The sequence below is a fragment of the Oncorhynchus tshawytscha genome, linkage group LG31, assembly GCF_018296145.1.
Source record: "Oncorhynchus tshawytscha isolate Ot180627B linkage group LG31, Otsh_v2.0, whole genome shotgun sequence".
In the NCBI taxonomy this organism is placed as follows: domain Eukaryota; kingdom Metazoa; phylum Chordata; class Actinopteri; order Salmoniformes; family Salmonidae; genus Oncorhynchus; species Oncorhynchus tshawytscha.
In genome coordinates, this window is record NC_056459.1 from 21485388 (window position 1) to 21506833 (window position 21446).

The 21446-nt window shown below is 41.1% G+C and overlaps 1 protein-coding gene across 5 annotated transcripts in view; it reads left to right on the forward strand.

The window, feature by feature from the left end:
• Window positions 1-21446, forward strand: part of LOC112229522 (heat shock factor protein 1) — a 28749-nt gene that overhangs the window by 1696 nt on the left and 5607 nt on the right. For all 5 annotated transcript variants that reach the window (XM_024395401.2, XM_024395402.2, XM_042310452.1 and 2 more), the window contains exons 2-9: window positions 3120-3228; window positions 3714-3850; window positions 4554-4678; window positions 11756-11831; window positions 16883-16944; window positions 17053-17161; window positions 18081-18217; window positions 18706-18930. In XM_024395401.2, coding sequence (XP_024251169.1) covers window positions 3120-3228; window positions 3714-3850; window positions 4554-4678; window positions 11756-11831; window positions 16883-16944; window positions 17053-17161; window positions 18081-18217; window positions 18706-18930 — 980 coding nt within the window. The remainder of the gene's footprint in view (window positions 1-3119; window positions 3229-3713; window positions 3851-4553; window positions 4679-11755; window positions 11832-16882; window positions 16945-17052; window positions 17162-18080; window positions 18218-18705; window positions 18931-21446) is intronic.

Consider the following 21446-nt stretch of genomic DNA (forward strand, 5'->3'; position numbering starts at 1 on the left):
GGTGATGAGCGTGATGCCCCTTTCCAATAAACATTGAGGGTCTTATTCTGGTGACATGATCATCTAGGCTTGGCTGCCGTTTGACAATCTCATCATGTAGACTATACATGCACTGTCTGCGAGCTGTTGGCTAGAGTGCATGTGCTAATACTACAGTGGGCATATTCGCTATTAAATGTAAAGTTTATATTTTTAATCTGTACGTACAGTGCATTGGGAAAGTATTCAGTCCCCTTGACTTCTTCCACATGTTAAATTACAGCCTTATTTGAACATCTGCATACAACAACCCATAATGATGAAGCAAAAATATGTTTAGAAATGTTGGCAAATTTAGTACATTTATAAACTGATATCACATTTACATAAGTATTCAGACCTTTTACCCATTACTTTGTTGAATCACCTTTGGCAGTGATTACAGCCTGGAGTCTTCTTGGGTATGATTCAACAATTTTGGCACACCTGTATTTGGGGAGTTTCTCCTATTCTTCTCTGCAGATCCTCTCAAGCTCTGTCAGGTTGGATTTGGGAGCGTCGCTTCACATCTATTTTCAGGTCTCTCCGGAGATGTTCAATTGGGTTCAAGTCCGGGCTCTTGCTGGGCCACTCGAGGACATTCAGAGACTTGTCACGAAGTCACTCCTGCGTTGTCTTGGATGTGTGCTTAGGGTTGTTGTCCTGTTCGAAGGTGAAACTTCGCTCCAGTCTGAGGTCCTGCTGAGTGCTCTGAAGTTGGTTTTCGTCAAGGATCTCTCTGTACTTTGCTCTGTTAATCTTTCCCTCGATCCTGACTAGTCTCCCAGTCCTGCCTCTGAAAAACATCCCCTTAGCATGATGATGCTGCCACCATCATGCTTCACCGTAGGGATGGTGCCAGATTTCTTCCAGACGTGACGCTTGGCATTCACGCCAAATAATTCAATCTTGGTTTCATCAGACCAGAGAATCTTGTTTCTCATGGTCTGAGAGTCTTTACGTGCCTTTTGGCAAACTCCAAGTGGGCTGTCATGTGCCTTTTACTGAGGAGTGCCTTCCGTCTGGCCACTAACATAAAATCTGGATTAATAGAGTGCTACAGAGATAATTTTTCTTCTGGAAGGTTCTCCCATCTCCACAGAGGAGCTCTGTCAGAGTGACCATTGGGTTCTTGGTCACCTTGTCCAAGGCCCTTCTCCCCCGATTGCTCAGGTTGGCCAGTCGGACAGTTCTAGGAAGAGTCTTTGTGGTTCCAATCTTCTTCCATTTGAGAATTATGGAGGCCACTGTTCTTGTGGACCTTCAATGCTACAGACATTTTTTGGTACCCTTCCCCTGATCTGTGCCTCGACACAATTCTGTCTCGGTGCTCTAGGGACAATTCCTTCGACCTCGTGGCTTGGTTTTTGCTCGGACATGCACTGTCAACTGTGGGACCTAATGTAGACAGGTGTGTGGCTTTCCAATTCATCTCCAATCAATTTAATTTACCTCAGGTGGATTCCAATCAAGTTGTAGAAACATCTCAAGGATGATCAATGGAAGCAGGACGAGTCTCATAGCAAAGGGTCTGAAATGTGCCTCCTCTGGTTTTAGCACCTGCACTCTAACCAATAGTTTGCAGATACTCTGTGGGTAGTCAAGTCTACATTATGAGATTATTCATGCAAATATTTGTATTTGTCAAGCATAGATCATCATCCCACCAGAATCAGACCTTTGATATTCATTGGAAATGAGCATCAAGAACACGGTGCACTTTCACCACCCTGTGAAGTTCATCATAAATTATTTGATTTAGGTAATAAACTGCATGGTTCCAACTCCCTGTGATGGGGTCATACTATTTTGTAGCTTAAACCATTCAAAAGACTGAGCCACATTTGTAGGAAGAAAACAGAAACTGCTCTGTTTATTATAACTGCATCTAGCGGCTTCCGGAGGTTACTGATGTGACCCTGGTTCAATTATATATTTTTCCTGTAGTTTCTCTCGCGATTCCATTTTCAAATCAGGCGACCCCACATCACCCTAGTTTGGGAAACGCTACGGTTCAAGAGAAAATATAGTAATGAGTGAAAAAAGCATATAATCAACAATGGCATTATTTTCAATTAATTCTACCGCTCTTCCAACGATTGACTTTGGCACCAAAACATTAACAACAAAGACATATTGACATAGTCAAATAAATGTGTAAAAAATATATATAAACAAGGATATTTCATGCTAAAAGCCTCATATTAAACACGAATGGTATTCACTAAGTTGGTTGTTTATATTTAGGATAATATTTTACAGCTTTGTCATTCAGTTTTAAAATCATATTATTTGATAAGGCCACACAGAGGGCCAGAGACAATTAGACGCCTGTGATAATCTGAAGTTTCCAAAAATTGTAATAAAGTTCCCCCAAAAAACTTGAAAGCTCCTGAAATGCTGGTAGTTTACTGGTAAACTTAGAATGCTTACAGTTATATAACCTCCCTTTGCAACCCTTTTTTGGGATGTTATCTCTAACTAGCCTACTGGGTAGGAGAAAACCCTGCGTGTGTTGACGCAGCCTCTCATGTCTATCCAAAAGCCTCCTATATGTTCATGGCCTCTGATCCAAGCAGCTGACTTCTCTCAGCATCCATTTCCCAAAAATGAATAGATAGCTAAATAACAAACTAACATTCAGGCAAAACACTTCTATTCTCCTACACTAGACCATTTCACTTTTCCACTAGTTCAGCCCTTATTGCGTCATGTTTCCCTCCCAGATTGTGTGAATGTCCCCAGAATATTCAGGTTATGCTCAAATAAATCAACTACATGTTGATCTACTAATTAGGATATCAATACAGGTATTGGAATGCTCTGCCTTTATAGGTTTCAGGGGGTTCTCCTTGTCTCTTTACATTGCCAATGTGGTATTTCATAATTATTCAACCTGTAAACCATTGCCAAAGACTCGCCATAGTCACAGAGTTTAGTTAGAGACTTTATCAGACCCAATGTTGTTTAGCTTTGTTGTAAGCCACCCAAGGCAGCTTAACCTAATTCTTAGTACATTCTCAGTACATAGGGCCTAGCTAAGGTAAACAAACTGGGGTTGTGTGATTATTTCTTTAACTGTTATTGTTCTTCCTTTACAGAATGGCAACAGCTTCCATGTGTTTGATCAGTGCCGATTCTCCAAGGAGGTGCTTCCCAAGTATTTTAAACACAATAACATGGCCAGCTTTGTGCGCCAGCTCAATATGTGTGAGTTGTCATTCATGTATTTAATACATTAGGCATAGCAATGAAATCTTCATAGCAGCTTTATTTGATTTGCTTATACTTTTTATGTTTCTCCAGTTTAGCATTCTGTCCACAGAACCTTCACTTATCGGTTTTGGGTGTGCGGTAGATTCTGCAAATTATTTGCTTCTATTGTAATGAGCCTTTAAATAGACTCAACCAAGGAATTATTTTTATTAGAGGCTATTTCCCAGAAGTTGAGGTAGATGCAACCACGTATTTATTTTTTTTACTGAAATCCTTGAGATTTTTTTGTATCTTTGGTTTTGTAATCCACTTGCATGTTATTTATTAAGACTGAAAAGGCTAGGAGGATATGATTGCATACAGTGACCTAGAAATTAGCCTGTATTTTTTGTTTCTGAAACTTGCCTATGTAAATTTCACGTATCTCTAGAAATTGAATGGTATGTCTCAGTCAAAACTGTGTTTTTTTCTTTCTACAGATGGCTTCCGCAAAGTAGTTCACATTGAGCAGGGCGGCCTGGTGAAGCCCGAGAAGGACGACACTGAATTCCAGCATCCCTACTTCCTCCGCGGACAAGAGCATCTGCTGGAAAATATCAAACGGAAAGTTACCAATGTAAGTGCAAAATGATAAAGTTGATCATCATGATATTTCTGATTCATGTATCATGCCCTTCTTCATACTCAACTCCGAACAGTCTTTTTAAATAGGCTTTACATAGCCCAAACAGTATTAGTTAAGAAAGTATTACAAATATGTTACATTTATAATCAGAACTATGTAGCCAACTCCCTGTAGAAAACACACATGGAACGCCTCAGTAAAACTCCTCATAGAGAAACCTATTGGGATGCTCCTCAGACAGACAGCATGTCAGACCGACAGCATATGCTCCCAGTGCATGGCCTGCTTGGCCTGATTTTTCTCTCTGCTCCCCTCCACTCCTGTGACAGATTGAGCTAATCTAGTGGTCTCTGTGGAGCCTGCCATCTGGGGATGGGTGGATTAGAGAAAGCAGGCCAGGGAGCTTGTAATCTGATGTTGCCGGACCCTTTAATGCAGTCACTTTCTGCTCCGCTCAGTCCACTGATTTACTGCTGTTTCCATCTGCACCTTGATATAGTCTGCCTCTGGCCAACTGACCAGTTCATGCTAAAAACTGAATACCGAATCATACACTTTCATTGTGTTTCCATGATCTATCCCTCAGGGTTCAAGTCAGGGCCAAGGCCTACACTGAAGGCTTGTTTTTATCTCTTTCCCGCCTCCCTTTAACAGTTTGCGTTAACCATTTCGTCATGTTCTCCCTCCCCCTCAGGTGTCCAATGTTAAACATGATGAGCTTAAGATGAGCTCAGACGATGTCTCAAAAATCCTGACCAATGTGCAGCACATAAAGGGCAAGCAGGAGACCATAGACTCCCAAATCATCGCCATGAAGCAGTAAGTGAAACGTTGAGGCACATTCTGATTCATATTGTGACTCATTCTCACGAGTATTGGACGGTTGACTCGACTTAACTAATAAATTGAAATGAACAAAATCAACAAAAGCTCTGACAAGTATAGTGCAAAGTATAACCCCCAAATCCACATACAGTGCATTCGGAAAGTATTCAGACCCCTTGACATTTTCCACATTTTGTTACATTTGAGTAAGGTTGTAACAATACCCTATAATGGAAAAACAAAACAGGCTTTTAGACCTTTTAGCCAATTTTTTCAAAATAAAAAAAAACTATCACATTTACTTAAGTACTCAGACCCTTTACTCAGTACTTTGTTGAAGCACCTTTGATAGCGATTACAGCCTTGAGTACTCTTGGATATGACGCTATAAGCTTGACACACCTTTATTTTGGGAGTTTCTCCCATTCTCTGCAGATCCTCTCAAGCTCTGTCAGGTTGGATGGGGAGCGTTGCTGCACAGCTATTTTCAGGTCCCTCCAGAGATGTTCGATCAGGTTCAAGGCCGGGTTCTTGCTGGGCCACTCAAGGACATTGACACTTGTCCTGAAGCCACTCCTGCGTTGTCTTGGGTGTGTTCTTAGTGTCGTTGTCCTGTTGGAAGTTGAACCCTCGCGCCAGATTGAGGTCCTGAGCGCTCTGGAGCAGGTTTTCATCAAGGATCTCTCTGTACTTTTCTCCGGTCATCTTTCCCTCGATCCTGACTAGTCCCTGCCGCTGAAAACATCCCCACAGCATGATGCTGCCTCCAGCATGCTTCACCGTAGGGATGGTGCCAGGTTTCCTCCAGACGCTGGGTATTAAGACCAAAGAGTTCAATCTTGGTTTCATCAGATCAGAGAATCTTGTTTCTCATGGTCTGAGAGTCTTTTGGTGCCTTTTGGCAATTCCAAGCGGGCTGTCATGTGCCTTTTACTGAGTGGTTTCTGTCTGGCCACTGTACCATAAAGGCCTGATTGGTGGAGTACTGCAGAGATGGTTGTCCTTTTGGAAGGTTCTCCCATCTCCACAGAGGAACTCTGGAGCTCTGTCAGAGGGAACTTCATGTTCTTGGTCACCTCCCTGACCAAGGCCTTTTTCCCCCCGATTGCCCAGGTTGGCTTGGCGGCCAGCTCTAGGGAGAGTCTTGGTGGTTCCAAACTACTTCCATTTAACAATGAAGGGGACCTTCAATGCCTCAGATGTTTTTGGGTACCCTTCCCCAGATCTGTGCCTTGACACAATCCTGTCTCTGAGCTCTACCTACAATTTCTTCGACCTCATGGCTTGGTTTTCGCTGTGGGACCTTATATAGACAGGTGTGTGTCTTTCCAATTAATCTCCAATCAATTTAATTTACCACAGGTGGACTCCTATCAAGTTGTAGAAACATTTCAAGGATGATCACGGGAAGCAGGATGCACCTGAGCTTAATTTTGAGTCTCACAGCAAAGGGTCTGAATACTTATGTCAAGGTATTTCTGTTTTTTAATACATTTGCAAACATTTATTTAAAAAAAAAAAAAACGTTTCACTTTGTCATTATAGGGTATTGTGTGTAGATTGAGGACGTTTTTATTTATTTCATAAATTCAAGCCTGTTATGTAACTAATTGTGGAAAATTACTCGGAATACTTTCCGAATGCACTGTAAGTTAACTGTTAACAAAGTTTCTGAATACTTAAGTAAATAAGGTATTTGTTTTTTTAGACATTTGAAAAAAATTCTGAACCTCTTTTTCACTTTTTCATTATGGGGTATTGTGTGTAGATTCATGAGGATTTTTATTTGATCAATTTTAGAATAAGGCTGTAACGTAACAATGTGGAAAAAGTCAAGGGGTCTGAATACTTTTCGAAGGCACTGTAGATCCAAAATTTTCAGAATTGACTGCCCCTTAAACGAGCCAAAAACGTTCCTACCCCAGCTTAGCCTCTGTTCCACACAATAAGATTCTCTCTCGTTCACGCTTTGCTGCTGTTTTGCTAAATTAGCGAGCATGTATATTGTGTCCCCATAGGGCTGCCGTAGCCTAGCATTAAGGCGGTGTCAACCAGTTTATTTTAAGCTAGTGATTAGGCTGCTAGAGACAGAATTCCTAGAGGCCTGTCAGAGGCTGAAGTATACATGCAGGAGTCAGTGTGCTGTTTGAATCCACAGAGCTGTCCTAAATTAACACATTCACGCTATTTTGTAAAACCGATTTAAAGGCACACATCTAGTGGTGTAGAGTAGAGTTTTTAATTGTGGTAGAACTGCAGCTGTGGAGAGTTGGACCTTCTGTTTTTAGTTTTTACCTGGCTGTGGTTTAGGATAGGTTCAGGGTTACTTCTATGTGTACCTTTTCTGGATGACTTGATACGTTGTATCCTGGGTGCCAGTCTGTTTCTGCTCTAGCCTCTTGCTAACTCATTATGGAATTGCCATATTTGACTTGACAATGGAGTAAGCAAATGCACAAACCAATCTGGGACCAGACTAGATCAATTGTGGTTCAGACTGAGTTCCATGTTTGTAGCAGTAATGATGTGGGGATAACTCATTGAGTTGTGTCATTGTACCTGTCTGGTTAGTTAGCGTGTCTACTCATTATAGATGTCTTGATGAAATGGGGTGCAAAGTTAAGTTCCCATTTTGTAACAGTTATAGGATAACCCATTGGGTTGTGTCAGTGCGCCTAACTCTGAGACATGTTGTTTCATCATGTTTCAGGACGCTTAGTCACCATTCTAAAACCGAGTGGCTCCTGTCATGCAGCTGGGATGATGTGGCTAGGCTGCACACCAGCTGCCTTTAGGCCGTCAGGGTGCTTGTCAGGCCCCACATAATTAATGCAATCCTTCCTCCACACACACACACAGACACACTTGGATTCTCCAGCTGGACCCTTGGACTCTTCATTGCCGCTGAGGGCTTTCTCTCCTGTCCCAAACATATGTTCACAAACCAGACTTTTTCTTCATGGTACCATGATGCAATGCGCAGGGCAGTTTTCATTATGACCTTATTCATCCTGTCCATCGGCACGGCATGACAGTCTCTCTCCATGTCTCTCACCATGTCCTCTTAGAATAGGAGAGTGCAAGAAGATGTGATTATTTATCCAATCTATTTCATCCAACTTGCCTGTTCGATCCATACCTTCAAATTAAGATGTATCACTCAAACGATGAATGTCCATCACGCAAGGTGGGTGGCTCTCAATAAAACGAGACAAGAATCTCTCTTACTTATAAAAATGGATGCTTCTCTCTTACCATATTCCTTGTTATTTTCACACCTGCGCACCTCCCCTCTGACACTCAGAGAAATCTGACAAGTTATAGCTATGTTTCTGATTATCGGATGACTTTCACATGTTAAATAATCCCTCTAACTATTGGTCAGTGGTGTTTCGGGAGGGGTCAGTGATGACCCTATCCACTTGGAGGCATCCACACCTGCCTCTATAAACCCTGTTCATCTGCCCCACAGGGAGGTCAGCACAGACAGTGGGCTTTTCTGGCGCAACCTTATACAGGGCAGGGTGAGTTTACAAGGCAGCAAGGACCACTGATAGTCTATAAACACAGATAGAGCACCTCTCTTTTCCATGTGGGAAGTTTGAGGGCCCTGTAGCACTCAGATGACACCCCCAGTACACACCTCCTTCAACCCTCGTTCAGTCTCTGTTTTAATACCACATCTGTGTACTGGAAGTTCTTAAGGTTAACATGCGTTACTCCATAACAATGCCAGGTTGTAAGGCCGAAGCTATGATAATCAGCAAATGAATGTTTCATTTTGTCCTCGAAAGCTAGGCCTACATGTTGATTGATTTTTCAGGTTTAGAATACAGGAGTTAGATCTTAATTTGACCAGTTTAGTCGCAGGAGTAAAAAATTCCTGCACCAGAAGGATTTGATTATGAATGAATACAAAAATAATACATTTCTAAAAGGAAATTATTTTGATAGGTTACATTAGGCTATGGGTTTTCATTGATGCCTACGGGGTACACTTGTGTGTCGTAGTGGGGACCAATATATCTATCTTGTGTTTATTAAAGGGTAGGAAGCATGCTTTCACTCACCAAAGTAACAGTGTGGTCAAAGACTTAGTAACTTAGTTGTCGTCACGATCTGGTTACCTATAACTACGAACATAGTTATGTTTTAGTGTTGTTACATATTTATGAACTTATTACCGTATATCTTCGGAACTACCCACAATGCACTATTTCTCAACGTCATATGGCGAACCGGTGCTACCTAGCTAGTTCCAGCTCGCTAACATTAGCTACTAGCCATGTTAGCATGTAATTGTATTCCAAACCAAGTATTAGTGTACATAGTAGCTCACCAGCACTACCGTTCAAAACTTTGGGGTCACTTAGAAATGTCCATGTTTTTGAAAGGAAAGCAATTTTTGTTGTCCATTAAAATAACATAAAATGTATCAAAAATACAATGTAGACATTGTTAATGTTGTAAATGACTATTGTAGCTGGAAACAGCAGATTTTTTATCTACATAGGCGTACAGAGGCCCATTATCAGCAACCATCACTCCTGTGTTCCAATGGAATGTTGTGTTAGCTAATCCAAGTTTATCATTTTAAAAGGCTAATTGATCATTAGAAAACCCTTTTGCAATTATGTTAGCACAGCTGAAAACTGTTGTTCTGATTAAAGAAGTAATTAAACTGGCCTTCTTTAGACTAGTTGAGTATCTGCAGCATCCGCATTTGTGGGTTCGATTACAGGCTCAAAATGGCCAGAAACAAAGAACCTTCTTCTGAAACTCATCAGTCTTCTTGTTCTGAGAAATGAAGGTGAGAAATTGCCAAGAAACTGAATATCTCATACAACGCTGTGTACTACTCCCTTCACAGAACAGCGCAAACTGCCTCTAACCAGAATAGAAAGAGTGGGAGGCCCTGGTGCACAACTGAGCAAGAGGACAAGTACATTAGTGTCTAGTTTGAGAAACAGACGCCTCACAAGTCCGCAACTGGCAACTTCATTAAATAGTACCTGCAAAACACCAGTCTCAACGTCAACAGTGAAGAGGCAACTCCAGGATGCTGGCCTTAAAATGATAAACTTGGATTAGCTAACACAACGTTCCATTGGAACACAGGAGAGATGGTTGCTGATAATGGGCCTCTGTTCACCTATGTAGATATGCCATTTCCAGCTACAATAGTCATTTATAACATTAACAATGTCTACACTGTATTTCTGATCAATTTGATGTTATTTTAATGGACCAAAAAGTAGCTTTTCTTTCAAAAACAAGGACATTTCTAAGTGACCCCAAACTTTTGAACTGTAGTGCACATTCACTCAGAAGAAACCATGCAAATTAATGCAAAAAACCTTGTTGATTGAAGTGAGCGGATTGGTTTAGAGAACTGCTTATGCTAATAACATTATTTGATAACTGATTAGCTGGTGTTAAGTATTTCCTAAACTTTGGTTTACTTAATGTGGCTATAACCTAGGTTTTGATAGCAACTGGCGGACTCAAGCAGTACTAACATAACGTTAGCAGGCTAGTAGGGCTAACGTTGACAGGCTAGTTGGCTAGCAACCTTGCAAGCTGAATTTTAACAATAAAATCTAAGTATTTGCTTCTAAGTTAATTGAATGTTATTTAAACCAGTACTTTTGATGCTTATTCTAATGCAAATCCACATGTTGAATGTGGTTACGTTTATGCTACCTACCCTTTAACCTATGTAAAACGACAGTTGTTGATGTATGGCAGCAATGTAGATACATTTTTGAATGTAGTAGGATCTACAGTTGTAGGACATGTATTCTGTCTGGTGCTTTAACATTTGATCGAGGGAGAACTGCGGGTTTTCAGTGAAGTTATGTCAATCACAAGGCTCATTTGAATTTCCTGCGGCTGAGTGATCAAATTGAGATATTACATCTATAGTTTAATTTGCACTTTTTTAGGGCCACCTTAGTCAAGACATAAGACTCAAATGCTAATCAAACCCTGAAATATATACATTTATATTCTGATTATTGTGGCAGCACCAGGTCATTCCTGGTACATTTCAATGTACTTGGAAACTGAAGGTGATTCTGAAATCTTCATCTTGTCATGGAGCCAGAATAATCAATCTGACATAAGTCATCAAGGTGTTGTCTAGCCTGGTTCCATAACTGTTTGCTCTGTCTTGCCAACTCCAGTGGGACAGAGACCATAAGAGATTACAGGACAGCACAAACATATCTGGGTCCAGGCTAGGTTTTGTCTGAGTCCAGGGCATGTAATTTAATGTGAGCCATGTGTATGGACAATGGATGAATCAGGCCCATGAGCACACCCACAAAGCAGCTTAACCATAGTCTGGGGAGCCAGGCTTTAAGAGCCAGGTGGAGGGGCAGGGTCTTTATAGACTGCACTAAAAAAGCTGAATAAACACAGTGCGCTAAGATCTTTCAATAGCCATTAACTTAACAAAATAAACTGCCTCAACTATTCCTCAAATCTTTACCAGTACTGTAAAAAATCTGCTGTGCCTCGTTAGGCATGCCACAGTATGGGGGGCTCTTAAAGATTAGGGTCTAAGCCCTTGCCCTCCTGCCCTTTGCCCTTCCCCCATCTTGGCTACATGTACTGTGGAGTTTTAGATCAGTTAGGGATGACGTGCTGTTCTGAGATTGGTTAGTCATTCTTTGATTTATTTCAAAACATGCGTTGTAGCTGGTTATTAGGCTATTCAAATGATGTATGAAGAAACATCACAATGTCAAGGACTGATGTCATTGTAGCAAGCGTCCATGACATTACCCAAAGAGGATGTCATGGGTTTGGGAATGGAAGGCAAATGATTAGTTGGCCTAATTGGGCATCAGTTGAATATGCGGTCCTTTGTGGCTCAGTTGGTAGAGCATGGCGCTTGTGGGTTCGATTCCCATGGGGGACTAGAACGAAAAAAGTTTGAAAGTGTATGCACTCTGGATTAGAGTGTCTGCTAAATGACTAAAATGTGTAATATATTGCCATTTGTGGCATTCAATTTAAAATAATGATTAACTGATCTGTAAACGAGTATCCCCTTTGTCTTTCCAGTGAGAATGAAGCTCTGTGGAGGGAGGTGGCCAGCCTCAGACAGAAACACGCCCAGCAACAGAAAGTCGTCAACAAGGTAAAAGACAGTCACGGTACCTGCCACTGCTCTGACCACGCAGAACATGGGGTTGGGTCTTGTATGCTATGGCAACATAGTAATTCATGTGATAACATGTGGTCCTTGGTGAAGCATGGTGCTTGTAACGCTAGGGTAGTGGGTTCGATTCCACCCATACGTAAAATATATGGCACACCTGTATTTGTGGAATTTCTCCCCTTCTCTGCAGATTCTCACAAGCTCTGTCAGGTTGGATGTTGAGTGTCACTGCACAGCTATTTTCAGGTCTCTCCAGAGATGTTCAAGTCCAGACTCTGGCTGGGCCACTCAAGGACATTCATAGACTTGTGCCGAAGCCACTCCTGCATTGTCTAGGCTGTGTGCAGGTCGTTGTCCTGTTGGAAGGTGAACCTTCGCCTCAGTCTGAGGTCCTGAACACTCTCGAGCAGATTTTCATCAAGGATCTCTTTGTATTTTGCTCTGTTCATCTTTACCTAGATCCTGACTAGTCTCCCAGTCCCTGCCATTGAAAAAAATCCCCACAGCATGATGCTGCCACCACCATGCTTCACTGTAGGGATGACGCCAGGTTTCCTCCAGACGCTGGGTATTAAGACCAAAGAGTTCAATCTTGGTTTCATCAGATCAGAGAATCTTGTTTCTCATGGTCTGAGTCTTTCGGTGCCTTTTGGTATACTCCAAGCGGGCTGTCATGTGCCTTTTACTGAGTGGCTTCCGTCTGGCCCCCCTACCATAAAGACCTGATTGTTGGAGTGCTGCAGAGATGGTTGTTCTTCTAGAAGGTTCTCCCATCTCCACAGAGGAACTCTGGAGCTCTATCAGAATGACCATCGGGTTCTTGGTCACCTACCTGATCAAGGCCCTGCTCCCCCGATTGCTCAGTTTGGCTGGGCGGCCAGCTCTAGGAAGAGTCTTTGTGGTTCCAAACTTCTTCCATTTAACAATGATGGGGACCTTCAATGCTGCAGATATTTTTTGGTACCCTTCCCCAGATCTGTGCCTTGACACAATTCTGTCTCTGAGCTCTACCTACAATTCCTTCGACCTCATGGCTTGGTTTTTGCTCTGACATGCACTGTCAACTGTGGGACCTTATATAGGCAGGTGTGCAACTTTCCAATTCATCTCCAATCAATAGAATTTACCACAGGTGGGCTCCAATCAAGTTGTAGAAACATCTCAAGGATGATCAATGGAAACATGATGCACTTGAACTCAATGTCGAGGCTCATAGCAAAGGGTCTGAATACTTATGTAAATAAGGTATTTCTGTTTTTTTATATTTAATCAATTAGCAGAAATGTCTAAACCTGTTTTCGCTTTGTCCTTAATCCATTTTACAATAAGGCTGTAATGTAACAAAATGTGTAATAAGTCAAGGGGTCTGAATACTTTCCCGGATGCACTGTATATATATTATAACACTTGGATTGTGTCCTAGACTTGTTTGTCATCGTCAATGATTCTGAATGTGTGTACTGCACGTATTTTTCGGCCATTGAAATCCTCGGGCCGCCTAAATGTTTATTTCCTTTTTTATTTATTTTTATATTTTATGAACAGTACAAAACATACATATACCAATGACAACATTGTAGAAACATCAACTACATCACACCTCGCAGACCAACTAGCACCCCCGTCTCCAGCACCAGCATCACTTTCCTCCACATGGACTGAAACGGCACCATTTTGTATCTCTCCGTAGCCCACACACTTTCAATATTTAAATAATACATCATTAGAGTTTTCCATTGTATCAATGATGGCGGATTGATTTCCAAGTTTTTAGTATACGTTTTTTCAAGATTAGCGACGACAAGAGAATCGTCCAACCCATTGGGTATCTCACGACATCCCTATATGGCATGTCTTGAAATATGCAGACAGACGGATTAAAAGTAAGATTACATTGTAATACCAACTTTCTAGCCCCGCCCACAACTTCCGGAGACTATAGCATTCCCAGAGAGCATGGATTATTGAGTCATTAATAGTTTTACACTTAAGACATGACTCTGACGTTGTGCTGTAGCATTTGTGCATTTTGTCTCTTGTATAATTAACATTGGTTTATACTGGATTAAGGGTACATTGTTGTTAAATGTAATTTTGTTAGTTATGCTCCAACTCTCCCTCCATCTTGTGCCAACATCAGTTCTCCTGAAGTCTTGGTTCCAGTAGTTTATATTATTTTCTAAGAGATTGTCAGTTGGATATGCTCTCTGCAAGGTTTTGTCTATCTTCCCTATCGTATGAATACCCCTTTCTGTCTCAAATACGATTCCCTCAAGGTTTCTCTAATGTCCAACACATTTCTAATCCAAATTTTGTGATATGTAACTCGTATGTTGCATGTATTTGATGCTATCTACATTGGTCTGTCCAAAATTACTTTTTAATTCTGTCATGGAAATGAATGTATTTCCTGTTACCATGTCTTTTACAATTGCTATGCCTTTAGTTTTCCATGTGGACCAATTTATCAGTGAATTGTGAAAAGCTATCCAAGGAATGTTCCATAGGGTTGTGTTTTTAGGAAGTCACATTGGTTCTTGTAGAATATGTTTCATTTTCTTCTATGTTGTTACAGTGTTTTTAACTATGAAGTTGTTAATGTTCTTAGCTTTATCCTTTGAAAATAGACATGTAAAAATATTCTGGGGATGAGCATCCACATCTTCAATATGTACCCATTGTTCCTTTTTAGTGCTTTTAACTATATGTCACACGTAAAAGCCTTGGGTATCGAGTTTATACTATTCCAAATCTGGAAGGTTAAAACCACCCTCAGACTTAGGAAGATGTAAAACTTTCCTTTTCATTCTATTAATTTTATTATACTGAGCAGTTGTTGGCTGCTTTTCCTTTTAATCTGCGGTCCAACTCATCCAAAACTGTCTCAGTTGGTTTGAGGTTAGGTGATTGTGGAGGCCAGATCATCTGATGCAGCACTCCATCACTCTCCTTGGTCAAATAGCACTTACACAGCCTGGAGGTGTGTCGCTTCATTTTTCTGTTGAAAAACAAATGATAGTCTCACTAAGTGCAAACCAGATGGGATGGCGTATTGCTGCAGAATGCAGTGGTAGCCATGCTGTTTGTGTGCCTTGAATTGTAAATAAATCACAGACCGTGTCACCATCAAAGCACCATCACACCACCACCTCCTCCTCCATGCTTCAGGGTGGGAACCATACATGCGGAGATCATCTGTTCACCTACTCTGTGTCTCACAAAGATACGGTGGTTGGGACCCAAAATCTCAAATCTGGATTCATCAGACCAAAGGACAGATTTCCAGCGGTCTAATGTCCATTGCTCGTGTTTCTTGGCCCAAGCAAGTCTCTTCTTATTATTGGTGTCCTTTAGTAGTGCTTTCTTTGCAGCAATTCGACCATGAAAGCCTGATTCATGCAGTCTTTTCTGAACAATTGACGTTGAGATGTGTCTGTTACTTGAACTCTGTAAAGCTTTTATTTGGGCTGCAATTTCTGAGGCTGGTAACTCTAACATGCTGACCATACCGCTTGCACGCGCATGTTGATATTGTCCACCCACACCAGATGCAATCAGGACACGCAGGTTGAAATATCTAAATGAACTCTGAACCAACTATATTCATTTGTGGACAGGTCGAAAAGCATTAAACATGTATTGCAATTTAGCTAGCTAGCTTGCTGTTGCTACTGTAGCTAATTTGTCCTGGGATATAATCATTGGGTTGTTATTTGACCTGATGCACAAGGTCCTCTAATCTGACAATTAATCCACAGATAAAATGGTGAACCGAGTTCATTTCTAATTATCTCTCTTCCTTCAGGCTTCTTCTTTTGACTTTTTATGGTGGTTTGCAACCAACTTTAAGGTGCATTACCACCACCAACTGGGGTGTGGACCTCAGTTCATCTTTCATTCACCCACGTGGGTATATGCTCCGAAAAACCAATGAGGAGATGGGAGAGGCAGGACATGCAGTGCATCAAGCGTCACAAATAGAACCAAGTTTTACTTTAGCTCCTGGCTACGCAGACGTTAAAATATAACCAATTTCTTGGTATTTTTAGGGCTATCTTCTGTATACCAACCCTACCTTGTCACATCACAACTGATTTACTGAAATGTATTAAGAAGGAAAGAAATTCCACAAATTAACTTTTAACAAGGCACACCTGTTAATTGAAATGCATTCCAGGTGACTACCTCATGAAGCTGGTTGAGAGAATGCCAAGAGTGTGCAAAAATGTCATCAAGGCAAAGGGTGGCTACTTTGAAGAATTTCAAATTATATAAAATATATTTTGATTTGTTTAACACTTTTTTGCTTACTACATGATTCCATGTGTTATTTCATAGGTTTGTTGTCTTCACTATTATTCTACAATGTGGAAAAATCCTAGGTGTGTCCAAACTTTTGGTACTGTATTTTTTGATAATATAATCTAGACAGTCAAGGCGAATTTAGATTTTTTTTAAACAATGAATTTGATATTGTGTTTGAGCAACAAAAAAACACAGCACTAGCCATGGCAAAATGCATAGAGTTGCAGGAAATTAGCTTTAAAACTCCAAAAATTTCTCTCAGCCCCATGGAGATATGTGTAGAATTGCAGAGAGTTGGCTTAAAAATGCCCCAAAATTCTCTACACTGCCAGGATGGGGGAGCCAAAAAAAGTCAGCCGGGCAAACTGCCCATCGCCCACCACCTAAGCCCTTTTTTTTAATCCAGAATCAACCCTGTACTGTCATTGCATTGTTGTCTGGGTGTATTTGTGGATTTTAAATGGTCTAATAAATCAACCAATCATCTCCTGCTAACTAGAGCTGGGACGATAAACCGAACGTTGACACAGACCGTACCAACCATTTGCTAACGGTTCAATTGATAGTTAAAGCATTCAAACTATTAGTAGACGTTATAAGGATACGGCAATATACAAAAGTAGGCTAACCGGTGCAAATTTAATGTTAGAAATGTATACTTCTATTTATCGTGAAATTTGCCAATATCACCCAGCTCTACTGCTAACTGTGTCTGTCTCCCACAGCTCATCCAGTTCCTAGTGACCCTGGTGCAGTCCAACAGAGTACTGGGGATGAAGAGAAAGATGCAAGTCATTTAACATTGCTACCGCACATTCAGTCAAATAGTGAACCAGTAAAGGGTTGTGAGTGTTTGACTCTTGTCTTGTGTCTCCTCACTATGGAACTACTAAAGTCCCCTGATGCTGAATGACAGCAGCTCCGCCCACTCCTTGCCCAAGTTCAGCAGGCAGTACTCTCTGGAACATCTTCAGGCCTCGCTGCAGGGCTCGCCTGCTATCTCCGTGAGTTCAGCATCCCCGGGAAGCTAGCCGAGTGGAACTCGGGCTGAGTGAATTCACAGTTGATGCTATTGCTTACAACTGTACTTTACAATTGAGTTATGATATGGACAACTTGATTTGTAAGGCATGTTTTGATGTAGGCTAGTGAGGTAAGTACACAAAATGGTGACAATCTCCAGAAAAGACTTCATCAGTCACAGATGTCTAATTCATATCTCAGACCTGAGGACTTACTGTAAGTCACTTTTTAAATGTATTGGTCTTTTAACCAGACAGAGGTAAGATAGTTCATTCAGAGGTGTGGTCGCTGGAGCACCACTAAGAAAGGTGTATTGTTATTGAGCTTGTGTTACGCATCTGAACTTGTTAGAGGGCCTCCCGAGGGGTGCAGTGGTCTATGGCGTCACTACAGACCCGGGTTCGATCCTAGGCTGTGACGCAGACGGCCGAGACCGGGAGACCCATGAGGTGGCTCACAATTGGCCCATTGTCGTCCGGGTTAGGGGAAGTTTTGGCCGGCCAGGATGTCCTTGTCCCATCGCGATCTAGCGACTCCTTGTGTTGGGCCGGGCATATGCACACTGACTTCGGTCGCCAGCTGTACAGTGTTTCCTCTGACACATTGGTGCTGCTGGCTTCCAGATACTGCAGTGTCAAGAAGCAGTGCAGCTTGGCAGGATCGTGTTTCGGAGGACGATTGGCTCTCGACCTTCGTCTCTCCCGAGTCCGTAGGGGAGTTGCAGCGATGCGACAAGACTAATGACCAATTTGGATATCACAAAATTGGGGAGAACAAGGGGTACAAAAAAGTTTTTTTTTTTTTTTTTTTTTTTTTAAATATATATATATTAATTAAACTGATCTTGATAGGATGTCAGTACAGCTGTAGTATGTATGTGAATGTGTGTCATCTTCCCAGGCCTCAGGCACACCATTCACCAGTACCGGTCTCTTCACGGCAGAGCCGTCTCTTAACAACGGCCCCATAATCTCTGACGTCACTGACCTGGCACAGGCCAGCCCTGTGGAGGTCACTAATGAGTGGATAGAGGAAAGGTTAGTGAGCTTGCCTCATTTCATCAACCATCTGTTAAATGTGTTTGTTGTTTTTTTTGTTTCAAAAATCTACTTTTCTTTCCTGATCACATGACCTGACCAAGAAATTCTCTAACAACTAAGGCAGGGATCATCAACTAGATTATTTTCTTGAGGGGATGGTCAGGGAGCAGAAACATAATTAGAAATAATTTGAAGACTGCAAATTTACCGCAAGAAGCCCAAACGGATATATAATTTGACTAAAACATAATCATTTCATACCTCTCTATTATGCGTGGGATTACTTTGGAACCAATTTCCAAAATGAAAATCACTTGGAGTTGATGTGATAGGCAAATAAAGTCACCCGCGGGCCGCCAGTTGGGGAACCCTGAACTAAGGCCTAAAGCTTTTCCTGGTCAAGTCAGGATTCAGGAACAACTCCTGACCACATACCAACTATCCAAGAATAAACTAAATTACCCCATTTCTCTTCCTGTCTTCAGCACGAGCCCATTGGTCCACATAAAGGAGGAGCCGTCCAGTCCCGTGTTGGAGGAGGTCTGTCCGGCCGAGGCCGTGATCGGTGGGGCAGGAGTCCAGGTAGACACTCCACTGTCCCCCATCACCTTCATCAACTCCATCCTGCAGGAGAGCAACGAGCCTAACGCGTCCCCTGCCCCAACGACCCCTACGGAGCAAAAGTGTCTCAGCCTCGCCTGTCTAGACAAGTGAGTGATTCCCATGATGTCATTGTGATCAGGTCCCACTGCCAGTCTGTCCCTCAGTCCCTCCCACCTAGCACAGGTCAACAGATATGACCACAATGAGCCTAATTCTCCCCTTCTACACTCGTGTTCATTTGTTCACTTCCCCTTAAAGGATTCCTTGTCAATCTAATTGCCTAAAACACACTGCGGCGATAGGAAGGCCACCCGCTGCTTTTCACTATTGGTCATTGCGTTTTTTCCATAGCTTAAGATCCACTTGCATCACGCTAGCGTTTCATTGCCTTGATAATCAGTCGTCGCATGCCAGTGGATGTCTACAGCCAGCCTATTGCCCTATGCTTCTCCCCATGCTCAACCATCTCTGTGTGTATCACGTCACATTGCATCAAGAGGATGTGCTAGGGATTCAAAGAAGCTCCTCCACTGATAAACAGTTTAGGCAGCTGTTAGCGCTTTATGCTAGTTTAACACGCACCATCGTTCAACAAGCTCTACATACACAACCCACTGGCCTTTCTCTGGTTTTGCTAAGTATACACTTCAAAGACTAGGCAAATTATTTTAAACCAAACATGGATTCGTTGGCATTTTAGACATAGTTCTGTTGATTTATTGCATTTCATCTTGGCTTTTTAGTTCTAGGATCCTGGCTGTTGCTACTAACTGTACATAATAAGTTACTTGCCGTTTAATCAAACTAATGCATACTGTAAATCTTAATCTACAGATGTGTAGATTTATGGGCAGAGAAATGCAATTTTCAAGGTTTTTTTTTTCCTTTTTTGATGTTGTCTCAGTCATTGACTTCTGTGTCACTGTTAATTGTTATTTATTTTCTAGAAATCGTACTCTCTAATGGAACCTAGACTGTACATTAAATACAGTGCCTTCAAAAAGTATTCACACCCCTTTAGTTTTTCCACATTTTGTTGTGTTACAAAGGGGGACTAAAATAGATTTAATTGTCAATTTTGGTCAACGATCTACTCAAAATACTCTTGTTAAAGTGGAAGAAAAATTCAAACATTTATTCATGATTAATGAAAAATAAAACACTAATATAGCTTGATTACGTAGATATAACCCCCCCTGTGAAAAAACATTAGAATCACATTTTGCAGCAATTTAAAGCTGTAAGTATGTTTAGGCAAGTGTCTAAGAGCATTCCATGCCTGGATTATACAATATTTTCCCCGTTATCAATTCTTCAAGCACTGTCAAGGTGATTGTTGATCATTACTAGAAATATATTTCTAAGTCTTGCCACTGTTCCTAGACCGTCATTGAAAATAAGAATTTGTTCTTAACTGACTTGACTAGTTAAATAAAGGTAAAAATATATATATAAAATAATAGATTTTCAAGCCAATTTTTGTCAAAACTGTAACTAGGCCACCCTGGAACATTCAATGTTGTTTTGTTCAGAAACTCCAGTATATATTTGGTCTTGTGTTTAAGGTTATTGTCCTGCTGAAAGTGAATTTGTCTCCCAGTGTCTGTTGAAAAGCAGACTGAACCAGGTTTTCATCTAGGATTTGCCTGTGCTTAGTTGTATTCTGTTTCTTTTTATCCCCAATAAAACCTCCCTAATCCTTGCCAATGACAAGCATACTCATACCATGATGCAGGCACCACAATGCTTGAAAATATGAAGAGTGGTAATCAGTGATGTTATGTTGGGTTTTTCCCAAACATAACACTTTGTATTCAGTACATAAAGTTAATTTCTTTACCACATTTTTTGCAGTATAACTTAAGTGCCTTGTTGCGCTTAAGGATGCATGTTTTGGAATATTTGTGTTCTGTACAGGCTTTCTTCTTTTCATTTAGGTTAGTAACTACAATGTTGTTGATTCATCCTCAGTTTTCTCATCACAACCAACAAACTCTGTAACTGTTTTAAAATCACCAATGGCCTCATGAGAATCCCTGAGCAGTTTCCTTCCTCACCATCAGATGAATTAGGAAGGACACCTGTGTCTTTGTAGTGACTGGGTGTGTTGATACACTATCCAAAGCCTAATTAATAACTTCACCATGCTTAAAGGGATATTCAGTGTTTTTACACATCTATCAGTCTTTGCGAGGATTTGAGAGAAAAAAAATATCTGTTTTTTGTGTTTGAATCTGTGTTTGAAGTGCACTGCTCAAATGAGGGACCTTACAGATAATTGTGTGTGGGGTACAGAGATGAGGTAGTCATTCAAAAATCGTTTTAACCTCTATTATTGAGCACATAATGAGTCCATGCAACTTATTGTGTGATTTCTTAAGCACATTTTTACTCCTGAACTGATTTAGGCTTGCCATAACAAAGGGGTTGAATACCTATTGACTTAAAACATTTCAGCTTCTCATTTTGTATTTTGAAAATATTCCGCAAACAAAATTCCACTTTGACATTATGGGGTATTGTGTGTAGATCAGTGACACAAAATCTACATTTAATTAATTTTAAATTCAGGCTGTAACAACAACAAAAAGTCAAGAGGTGTGTATACTTTCTGAAGGCACTG